The 12,272-nt window shown below is 44.9% G+C and overlaps 1 protein-coding gene across 2 annotated transcripts in view; it reads left to right on the forward strand.

Moving 5' to 3' along the window:
* milt (trafficking kinesin-binding protein milt) overlaps nt 1–11,547 on the forward strand; it is a 354,950-nt gene extending 343,403 nt beyond the window's left edge. For both annotated transcript variants that reach the window (XR_012895561.1, XM_037424365.2), the window contains one exon: nt 10,920–11,547. Coding sequence is in view for 1 of the 2 variants with exons in the window: in XM_037424365.2 (XP_037280262.2) it covers nt 10,920–11,135 (216 nt within the window). In the remaining variant the exon portion in view is untranslated. The remainder of the gene's footprint in view (nt 1–10,919) is intronic.
* The last annotated feature ends 725 nt before the right edge of the window (nt 11,548–12,272 follow it).

The raw sequence follows: 12,272 nt of genomic DNA on the forward strand, positions 1-12,272 counted from the left end.
ACGATGTGGTACTGAGAAGGTTAGCCCACCAAACCTACGTTACGGTGGCGAGATTGTAATTGAGGATCGAGATAAAGCCACACTTTTTAACGACTTCTTTAAATCGGTCTTCCGCCCACCTACACAAGTGATTGTCACGAATAAAAAAGAACAATATTTGCCTATGGGTGAGATAGAGCTTTCATTCAATGGCATAATGAAGTTGTTACAGCGCATTGACGAAGGTAAAGCAACTGGCCCAGATGGCATATCACCAAGAGTTTTAAAACTTTGCTCTGAGGCAGTGGCTCGTTACCTTTATGTTATCTATAAAAAATCACTCGATGAAGGCAAGCTTCCTGATGATTGGAAAATAGCTAATGTTGTGCCAGTTTTCAAAAGTGGTTCTAAATCAGACGTATCAAATTACAGACCAATTTCTTTGACGCCGATTTGTTGTAAAGTACTTGAACATGTTCTTTTTTCTGCTTTAATGAATCACCTGACTTCAATTAAATTTTTTAATCCTAAACAACACGGATTTAGACAGGGTTTTTCATGCACAACCCAATTAATTGAATTCTATCATGATATAGCATCAGTTTTAGATAATCGAGGACAGATTGATTGTTTATTTTTAGACTTCAGAAAGGCTTTCGATACGGTATCACACTCTATTCTGATTCAAAAACTGCAGAACTTGAACATTCATCAAACCATTTGCCGTTGGATTGCGGACTATTTAACTTCAAGAAAACAAAAGGTTGTGCTTGGTGGATCTTGTTCGTGTTTAGCTTCGGTGACATCAGGGGTACCTCAGGGTTCCGTACTCGGTCCGCTTCTCTTCCTTGTGTTTATTAATGATATTTCGGATACAATTAGGTGTCGTATCAGAATGTTTGCTGACGACTGTGTGTTGTATACTGAATTGACCGACCAAACGGATTCCACCCAGCTTCAGGATGACCTTAATCACGTGGAGGCATGGTGTAAAAATAATGACATGGTATTAAACACGAATAAATGTGTTCACGTCAGTTTCACCAAAAAGGTTAATAGATTTACAAATCAGTACATCTTAAACAATGAAGTTATTAGGTATGAACACAAATATAAGTATTTGGGTGTCACGCTTTCTGAGGATGGGGGATGGTCTGAGCACATTGGCAATGTTGTAAGTAGAGCGGGAAAAGCCCTAGGCTTTTTACAAAGAAATCTTAAACATGTAACCAAGGAGGTTAAACAGGCCGCATATTATGCCTATGTGAGACCAATACTAGAATACGCCTGTCCTGTGTGGGATCCGTTTAACAAAATACATATTCATGAATTAGAGCGCATTCAGTCGATGGCAGCAAGATTTGTTCTGGGAAAATATGGCCGAACTGAAAGCTCCCGTTGTATGAAAAGAGAACTTAATTGGCAATACTTACAAGATCGAAGACGTAATCTAAGATTAAAACTATTTTATTCGATATATAACAATAAAACGGGCATTAATGCTTCAGATTATTTAAAAAAAGCGTATTATCAATCCTCCCGTCATGATCACAAATTTAAAGTACGGCCATACAACCCCAGAACGGATCTTTTTAAGCATTCTTTTTTTCCGCAATCCATTGTTGAATGGAACACGTTACCAGCCGATGTAGTTGGCCACAAGACTACGGATTCATTTTATGAGGCTCTGTGCCCCCCGCAATAATGCCTAAGTGGCGCTGCGGGTTTTGTTTCAAATAAAAAAAAAAAAAATAAAAAATAAATTGCTAATTAGTATGAACATGAAAGGGCATGCTCACCTGTAGTTGTTTTAGAAGCTGGCACCATCTTCTGAGACTTGTGAGAGTATTTGAGCAACAAAGCACAATGCACGAACAGCTCAAGTCATAAAACTTCGTGGTGCGCAAGCACACAGTGAGCGAGCACCATGGAATGGCCGAATGAAGACGGCCAGCACACGAAACTTTCCAACTATCAAATGAACGCTTGAGCGCCGCAGGATCCGGTGAGGGCTCGTGAGCTTCAGTGCTCTAAACTCCTTCCTGCACATCATTTTTCTCCAACAGATTTTGAAGCCGACAGTGCCAGCATGGCGGCGGAAAGCCAGCGCGCACGCAAGCCGCGCAGGCGCAGACGGGCGGCGAACGCGTTTTCCGCCGGAAAGGGAGGGGGAAGAAAAGAGAGGGCAGCCGGGGAGGTTTTAATTCAGTAGACGGCGCTGCAGCTTCCTCGGTAATAGGGTGCCTTGATGTGATGCGTACGCGGAGGTGAAAAAATCCACGGAGGATTCGAGGCCCTCTACTTGGCAAGTCACGCATGTTTTTTTCACCACCCTGATTACGCATCAACATTTTACGCTTCGAAAGGTCTAAGGGGGAGCTCACGCAACCTCGAAGCATTGTCAACAACGTTCAGGCGATACATAGGCCCTATTCAAGTCACAATAATTACCTTACCATTAATTATAGAATCACATTATTTAACTTCGGAGGCCTCAAGTTCATACTCACGCCTAGTTGCACCAGCTGCTTCTTACGTTCATACGTCTACTCACACTCATGACTGATGAGTATTTACTCACTTTCATACTCGTGTGTCATGTCTACTTACCATACCTACTCATGCCAATGAGCACACAATTACGTCTATTCTCACAACTCAGCCTCATAAGTGCTGATTTGCGTTTATATACTCAAGCCTATACTCACTTTCATCTGTGTTCACCAGCATAGGTCAGCACTTCAAGGGCTACTCACTCACTCACCACAATATTTCCAGCCTTTGCACTCACTCAGGTTCATACTCTCGTCCTCTCACACTCACCAGTACTCACATTCACAGCCATGTCCACTCACTCATGAGTACTCACTCACGCTCATACTCACGTCCACTCACACTCATCATTACTCACACTAAAACTTATGATTAGTCACACTCATGGTAACTAACTCACGTTCACACTCTCGGCTACTCACGTTCACACTTGCGACGATTCACACTCATGAGTACTAACTCACGTTCATAGTCACGACTACTGACATTCATGAGTACTCACCCACGACCACTCACACTCATAGTAATCATTGATATGTGGGGTTTAACGTCCAAAAACCACCATATGATTATGAGAGACGCCGTTGTGGAGGGCTCCGGAAATTTCGACCACCTGGGGTACTTTAACGTGCACCCAAATCTGAGCACACGGGCCTACAACATCACACTCATAGTAACTCACTCATGTTCGAACTCGTTGCTACTTACACTCACAGCAACTCACCCACCTTCGCAGTCAAGTCTACTCACACTCATGAGTACTCACCCACGTTCGCACTTACTCCTACTCACATTCATGAGCTCTCACTCACTCGTAATCACACTCATGAATACTCACTCACGTTCATACCAACGAATACTCACACTTATCAGTAATCACTCGTGTTCAAACTTACTTCTACTCACACTCATGAGTACTCACTCACGTTCATACTCTCTCCTACTCACACTCACAAGCTCTCACTCATTCCTACTCACATTGATGAATACTCATTCACGTTCATACTCACGGATACTCGCACTGATGAGTACTCACTCACGTTCAAATTCACATCTACTTACACTCATAAGTACTCACTCATGTTCATACTCACTCTTACTCACACTAACAGTACTCACTCACGTTCATACTCAATTTTACTCATGCTCAGAGCACTCACTCACATTCATACTCACTTATACTCACACTCAGAGTAGTCAGTCACGTTCATACTCACTCCTATTCACACTCAGAATACTCATTCACGTTCATACTCACTCCTGCTCACACTCATGAACATCCACTCACGTTCATACTCCCTTCTACTCACACTGAAAGTACTCATTCACGTCCATACTCACTCTTACTCATACTCAAGAGTACGCACTCACGTTCTACTCACTCCTACTCATACTCATCATTACTCACTCATACTCACACTCACCACGTTCAAATGAGTATGAATGAGTGTGAGTGAGTGTACTCATGAGTGAGTATGCCGAGCTATGGCTTTCACCTTTGCTGCCGTCTACGCTGACCTGCACAAGCTCGATAGACTTCTGCCGCTGCTGATTGCACAAACTTCCCGCAACACCATGCCTAATCGTAGGCTATGCCTGATCAGCATTGGTTGCTTTTCAGCGGTGGGCGATCAGTTGCAGTTTTGTACGGAATCAACGTAACTCTTTCCAGTGGCTTTGTTTTAATGAAAGGGGGCATAGGTGGTGGGTGTAACACTCAAATGTGGTCCGAGATTTGATAGCAATATTTTTTAACATGGGGTGCGAGGCTGTGAAATGTACATTTGCTTACCTCTCAGCGCTCAAGATTTCAGTCATAATCATGTGCATAATCTAAGTGGCCTGAAATGTAATCGGCGAATTCTCGCAGTGGTGCTTTATTTTTGTAGTCCTTGATTCTTTTTTTTTTTGCACTCATTCTGTAGGTGACGCGGGTGTTTCAAGGTTAATTTTTGAAATTTGAATGCTAGCTTGTAAGCAGATATACTGCAATTCTCAGACACGTGGGACTGAAAACGTTTTGCACTAGTGTATCCTAGGTAGACGGTTCTTTCAACTGTAGTGCGGATATTCGTACTTGGTGACTTACATTGTAATCGCAAATATTCAGAAATTCGAGTTCATGTATTATGTGCATCTTGAACTTGGTCCCGGATTTTCTGGCAAAAAAGTGCGCCTATTATGTGAGTGAATATGGTATACGCTATAAAGTGAATACAAGGATGACCGCCATCGTATCTCTGTGATAGAGCATCAGACGTGCTATTCGAAGGTCGCAGGTTCGGTCCCTGCCGGCATCAACAGCTTTATTAACAGGTTTACTGGCAGTCAAAGTAATAAAAGCATTGAAACGACAAAGGGCGTGCTCTTAGAGTCATTATTGTAACAGCAGCAGACGATGATGGCACGAAGACTGGCAACGTGACTATGCCATTCTTGCCACTTTATTTGCAAGAGGAACAGGGGAAGTGAAGAGGCAGCAGCTGCAGCGTCTAAACCGCCAGGAGCATCAGCCTTACTCGGCTGGCCGATAATGATGATGTTACAGCACAGCTTGTTTGTGTCTGCGAGGAGCTTGTTTCTGTCATCAGGGCAACATTTGTTTTTGTCATCAAGGCATAGTCTTCGCCTGTTTGCACAGAGTAGATTTTGTTTCTATTTCCAGAGTAGAATTCTACTGTACAGTAGCCTTTGTTTGTGTCCTTAAGTCAGCTGAAATATTTGTCTTAGGGATAGAGTTCGTAGTTTGTCTGACCAGTGCAGCTTGCATTTTTATCTGCAGGATGAAGGCTATATTCGTGTCTGTATGTTAATGTGTGTCACTGCCTGTGGGGCAGCCCAAGTTTGCGTCAGATCTATATTCGAGTCAGTGTTCTTCTTAGGTGCTTGCCTTTGCCTGTATGTCAGTGTACATTTACATGCAGTGATAGTAGGCGGAGATAGGTTCACGACTACTGCAGTCCAGCGCATTATAGGCTAAGGAGTAGGGGTGTGCTACAGTCAAGCCCTTTTATGAGAGACACTGACTGCTTGCTTTTGTCTGTATGTCAGTGTACATTTACATTCAGTGATAGTAGGCGGAGATAGGTTCACGACTACTGCAGTCCAGCGCATTATAGGCTAAGGAGTAGGGGTGTGCTACAGTCAAGTCCTTTTATGAGAGACACTGATATTGAAGACAAATGGGTATGACAGACATCAGTATGCCTACAGTAAAGTACAGGGGATAGGAAAATGCATATGAGGTCCCCTACCTATAAGAGACATCTCGTATAAAAGTCGAGAATTGCTGCCCAGAGCATCCCTCTGATAAAAAGGTCTAACTGGAATATTTGAGTGTTGAATTCGAATCAAATACGTCGAGCCCGCTTATAACGAACCTGAGCCTGACGCGGCATTCGTTCACTGTATCTCTAAGTTCGGGGTAAATAAAACAGCTTTTAAAAAAGTTCAGAGTGAGAACACAATTTTTCTTTGCCCAAAAAAGTCCGTGATGAGCAGAAGAGCAGAAGCGATAAGGGCGGTTTCGAGTTCATTTAAAACGGCAGAATGCTCGTTCGCCGAGGCCCATGGCATAAGCTGCATGAGGCACTGCCTTCAAAGTTGCATCGTTCTCGCAGTCCGATTCCTCCAAATCGCTCTCGCCACGTACTACATTCTCAATGCCCCGATCCATGCACGGTTCCGCAGTGTCGGCACCGTCATCGGCCGTAATTAAATCATCACAACAGATGTCTCACCCAGGTCGGAGTCGATGACGCACTGCCACAAATCGCTGCTGGAGTGATCTTATTCGGAAGCTTCAGGCTCAGCATCGGGCCCGACGTCGACGACGTCGGCCTCGCGAAAACAGTTTCGCGCGCATGTAGCCATCACCGCCACCCACGAAATATTCATCTTCACAGCTGAATACCGGGACCCCCAAAGCGGCAAGTTGGCTGCCAGGTGCTCAAGAGCTATGAGCAAGGGCTCCACAACGTGGCACCTAACGCGCGGATTACGCTCAAGTCAAGCAGTCACACTTTCGCGTTTCGTTGAGCGGCAGGAAAAAGCGTGCAAGTCCTCTTGTTTGACATCCTGATAACACACGCTCACCAAGAGCGAGCAAGACGCACATACGCGACACACATGCCAGAACGTGTGGAACAGCTCTGGGCCGGTTTCTAGTCAGTAAACGAAACTAACTCGGGCCAGCGGGGCTGGCATCGCGGAGCGGTGGAGATGGCTGAAGGGGCTGTGATCAAGAGAGGAGAGCAGATTTGCGAGAAGTGAAGAGAGGGGAGGATGCAGTGAGAGGGCGACCTTGAAAACTAAAACACACGGGAAAGAGGCAGGTTGGGTTAAAGCCCCTTGAACTTCGTAACGTAGGGACACTCTCCTCCTCTGCTCTCTTTCCTCCTCGGTCTCTACTTCTTTGCACTCTCTTTTCGAATGTGGCGCTGGGTACGTTGCTCTTGCGTAGCAGACGACCTTTCGAGAAGTTAACTGCGCGCGCCAGGCAGCATGCTGTAAGCATTCGCAATAGCCGTCTCGCTCTTGGTTTCTTTTGTTTTTTAGGTATATGTGATTCAGGAGATGTTAGTTTTTTTTTATATAGTGCCACACAATCGTCTTCGCAGACAGAATTTGTGAAAACCACAGCAATTAAAGAAAAATATAAAAGATCACCAAGGGAGTGTTCATGTATCTTTTTGTAAAGCCCACTATTTTTCTCCCATACCTCATACAAAGGTATTAGCTGCACTTTCTGCTGTTTTGATAACTAATCCAAAAAATATAAGCACGAGCATAAAGCTGGTTCATGACACCGCTGCAGTGCAACATATGGTATACAATTAATTATGCAACCTTTGCCTATTTCGTATCGGCTGATCTTGCAGCGACTGATTACAAAGAAAAAAAAGAGAGAAACACCTATGGTGTAGGAAGGTAACATTGCACTCTGCAAGAGATTTTCTGAAACTCATCCATTGTTCACGTCATTCTCCCGAGGTCATGACGCACTGGAGTTACCAGTATGCTGGAGAGGTACCAGCCCTGAAGGATTCGTTAGGTATAGTATAGCTAATGCTGCTCCACGAGTCTCTTCATGCATCGTACTGTATACCGCAAGACAACTGGCGTATTTGGGACGTCTTATCCTCACAAAACAATGACGGGCATCTTACTCGCTCACTCGTTTTTTTTTTTTTTTTTTTTTTCACGAGATCTCTGCATTCGCTTTTTTGTGTGGGCTCATTAACAATCTTGCAAAACAAAAAACTGCATTTTGGGGTGTGTTTCTTTTTTTGCTGACACAAAAGAGCCATCAATCTCACGTGTCTTTTTTTCCTTTATCTTTGAGAGCGCTGTACTTGTAAGTCGTAAATGGTATGTGTGTTATTAGTTTGAAAAAAAAACATTTGGGGGGGGGGGGGACAGTGGTGAGTGCTGAGTTATCACGAAAGGTAACGCCATCTAGTCAGATGACTCTTATTCATAAGGAGCAAATAAGACTCCAAAAAGGGTGCGAAATGTTTTTGGAGTGCAAGAAACATATAAGCAAGAGGTGTTGGCAGTATTATGCTGGCTGAAGAGTGGAGGCTTCGATTTACCTGCTAAATGCAGCCAAGTTTTTTGGATTTCCTTCGATAAGCTAACACTGCGACATCATTTTGCTCACGCTAGCTTACGTTGAACTCCTGCTGAGAACATTACTTTTAGGCATGCCGCCAGGTTAGAGCAGAATACAACCGGACACCCGTAGTGCATTTACGCGCACGCATGAGTTTAAATCATCGGTAGCTGTTTCAATACTATAGTAAATCTTGGCCTTCACATAAACTGTTGCAGCATCCGAAGGCGCAGCAGCAGCCCTTGGCAACCGACCCTGAGGTTCGCTTTGTGCACTAAATATCTCCAAACACCCTGCAAGTTGAATTGCAAGCAAGTATCCATGAAGCACAGGTATAAGCACAGGCGCTGTGCTCCAGCACGTCCACGTTTTTGCAACCCAGAGCAAACATGGCTGTCTCAGGCGACAATAAACAGAAGAAATCTCCCCGCTGTCCCATGTCACAGCAGTTGGCCAATGACGATGCGGCGGTGGCCTCGGAGAGGTCGGGGGAGAGAAAGAAGAGAGGAGGCACGCGGTTAACCACGTATGTCGCTATTTGGCGAAGTTCTAGGGGCTTTAGATTGGGTAGCTTGCTTGAAATGTCTGCGAAACGCGCAACTTGCATGTATAAACCCTTGAAAGAGTTCCTGCGCGTGCAGAAGCCGAAGGACGGCCGCCTGGATCGGTGCGTGCAGCGGTGTTCAAAAAATCCGCATCAGTGTTCAAAAAATCGTTTTGTTGAGCCGGCGGGTTTGCATGGCCTCACCAACTTCGATATTTCGGGATTCGTTCGGGTAAATTAACAGCCATTTGCACGCTTCCGCACCTGTGCGGAGGGCATGCTGAGCCGAGTGCGAAGTGAGCGAGAACAGGTTCTAAACACGAAACAAATTGCAAATTATCAGAGTTTGTGGGGTAGTGCACGCGCGTGCGCTAGACACAGACGATCGGATAAAGTTGGGGGCCGACGATGTTGGCAAATGGTCTGGTTACTCCAGGCCAGCGATGCCAATGACAGTACCAGCAGTCAAAAACAGGGTAGTTGGCTGACCGGTCTTCGGAAGATCGGTGGCAGTGTGAAAACACGGGCCTCGTCTGGCAATGCGGGTTGCTCAGAGTAGCGGGGGGACAAAGGACGGAGGGGTGCGTAATAAAATGCAGTCGGGGAGAGCGGCAACTAGAGGGGCTCGGGGGCAAGGTCGACGTTTAACAATAAGAATCTATGGGCACCTCGCCGATGCCTGATCAGTGGGCAAAAGTGGTTTCCCGGGAAGTTGGCAGAGCGCCAACTTTGTTCACCATAAGCGATCAACAGCGTTAGAGACGTTCGTTGTTAGTGCAATTTAGTGCCATTGAACCAATGTATATTTTCATGGTCACATGGATATTGTTCGTTTTAAGCGATAGTACATTTGAAGTGGGGCCGTTATATGTGGTCTCGGCTGCATTTGCACTCTACGAATATATTTGGTGCAAAAATGTTTCTATCTCCCAAAAGTTTGTGCAAGCTGATATCGATCGTGTCACCAAGATTCTACTCTAAGTGAGCAATATAAGGAAAAATGCTGATGTTAGGAACTTGCCTTCTTTTTCATACCAGAAGAACTACTCGTGCCTCTAGGAAGAAGCATGCTTGCGCGCTTTGAACGCACTTGTGGCTTTGTTTATTCCTGTGTTTTCATTTTGTCTGAAATACTAAAACAACAAACCATTTTGAAGTTTGTGATCCGATTTGAACTGTAAGTCTAAAAGGTTTAGGTGGTCAATCGCACCTGCTGAACATTTACTGATTGCCATCTCATGACAAGACGGCTCGATGCCACGTTAAGCCAAACGAAGTCAACATAACTAATATTAGACAAATTTGTGTACTACCCATCATTTCCATGCTGGCTGAAGCATTGCGCTTTGCAGCTCCCATAGACACTAGCGTCGGAGTTCTCTCTGATCTATTAATAGAATCTTCTATGATTAGAAGAGAGTGAAAATGTATGCGTATGGAAAATGTGGGTAGCCCCGCTATGGTGACTAGAGAGGGAGGTGTCAGCATTGGCGGGGCTGCGCCATGCAAGCCAGTGTGGCACAATTTTATGACGGTAGCACGTAGTCGCCTGCACGAGCCTGGAGGGATGCATGAGGTGGCAAGCACGTTCGAGCAGTCGTCGTGACACGGGGCATCCACATGTATAGGTTGCATGGGCAGCGTTCATCACTCGTATGCAGAAGCGCTTTTTTTGCCCATCTGTGAAAACGGTCAATTTGCTCACCATTCGCCGTGCTTTTTGCTGAACAGCGCTGATGCTGTTGACTCTGACAGCCGTCAGTGCATCGTCCTGAAAGAATGCTGCATCTCCGGTGCACGGCTGCTCACACCTCCCTTTCTCGACACCATAGCTTTGCTTCTTTAGATGTTGCCAAACCAAGTCGCCATAGTGTGATGAACATCTCGTTAGGTCTTTATAATTGCTTATTTACAAAAATAAATTGCAGCACATTTTAAGGGAGGCTCTTAGAGTTTAGCACCCAAGCCATGGCCGAGTGGCAACAAAGATGAAGAGAAGACTAGGAACACAAGCACAGAAAGAAGGGAAGAGACGATGGTGCACTGCTCTCGTAGACATTTACAACAATTTTCAGAAAAGTCTACTGAGCCAGTAGCTTTTAAATCAATGACCTTACTGTGATATTCAGCTCCTGATTGTGCACTGCGCAGAAGTAACGTTCGACTGTCTCTTTCCATGAAGAGCTGCTTCACGAGTGCAGTCTAAACTTGTGCCATTTTTTTGTGCAGGACAAGCCGGTCCCTGGCACTCCGCCGTCTTCTCCCGTGATGCAGCGTCGCGGAGTCACCAGGCTTCTGCGTTCTTACCGAGCTTTGTCGCAGTGTTGTTCGCCGGCACGACCATCAAGGCTAGGAATTGTCCACGAGGTCGGTGGCACTATGACACAGCCATGCACAGCGGACTCATTGCAGGCGTGCAATGATTCAATGGCGGTCGACAGCTAGGGACAGTATCACTAGTGCCTTAGGAAAGCTGGTTATATTATTTTAATTGCAATGATATTTATGCATTGTTCGAAAGTTGGCTTAATTCCATAGAAATGTTAATTGAGGGTAGGCAGAAGGAACCCTGCGGCACACAGTGGAGGTCACCTTGTGGAAAGATGTCTGTGTAGACTGTTCTAGGAGCGTACTGCTCTGAGGTCATTGGACGACGATAGGCACCTGCAGTTTCTTTGTATGTGTGACATCAATTTTTTACTCGTGTGCCAAAATGCTAGCTGAATAATTATTTTGTGACTTTTTCTTAGTGCTGAACTATAACAGACAGAAAAATGTTGTGCACTGCTCGCAGGAATACTACGAGCCCTATTTTTTAGTTGTGAACCCTTCATAAAAAATAAACATGTGAATCGGACTTGTGCAAATGGACCCAAGGGAGAAGCAACAATGTTCCTGTGCATCGACATGCTTCGGCCACAGGGCTGGAATGGCGGACCGCTCATGTGCACAGCACAGAATCAGTGCACCTCTCCAGGAACTGGCACGCACCTTCACCATGTCAGACAGGCCCTGTGCGAATTGCTCGTCTATCATAATAGTCTGCATCAGAATGATGTCTTAGCATATAAAATCTCGGAAAGTGTTTTTAAGCAACCAGAGTCAGAATACAGACAGTTAAGTTCGGAAGAGGTTTTCATTTTAGCACTAAGCATTGTACTGCAGTACAAGCATGAATTCTTTATTGCTCATGCACAACAGACAAAGTAGCAATATTCATCTGTAATTTGAAAATGATGGATATCTATTTGTGATTGACAAACATACATCAGAAACTGCTGTATAAACTGACATATGAACCTAATGTCGCTGAATTCATTTGATAGCAATCTGCACATTACAGTTGAGCTCATTGACCACATTGTTTGCATTATCATGTCATTTGCAGGTTTGTTTTATAAGGTCGCTTCTACAAAGATGTAACACAAAGCTTTATGGTTGAGCTTAGTGAGAATAACCGGTTTAATCCGGACAGGGGTGAAACAGCTGTGCCAATGTCCGCCAAACATGCTTATTTGTGCCACCCTGCTCTAAACCGCTGTTGCACCAAACTCGTTTATCAGTGTCGTACTGAGCACCCTA

Source organism: Rhipicephalus microplus, chromosome 5 (assembly GCF_043290135.1).
Source record: "Rhipicephalus microplus isolate Deutch F79 chromosome 5, USDA_Rmic, whole genome shotgun sequence".
Taxonomy (NCBI): Eukaryota; Metazoa; Arthropoda; class Arachnida; order Ixodida; family Ixodidae; genus Rhipicephalus; species Rhipicephalus microplus.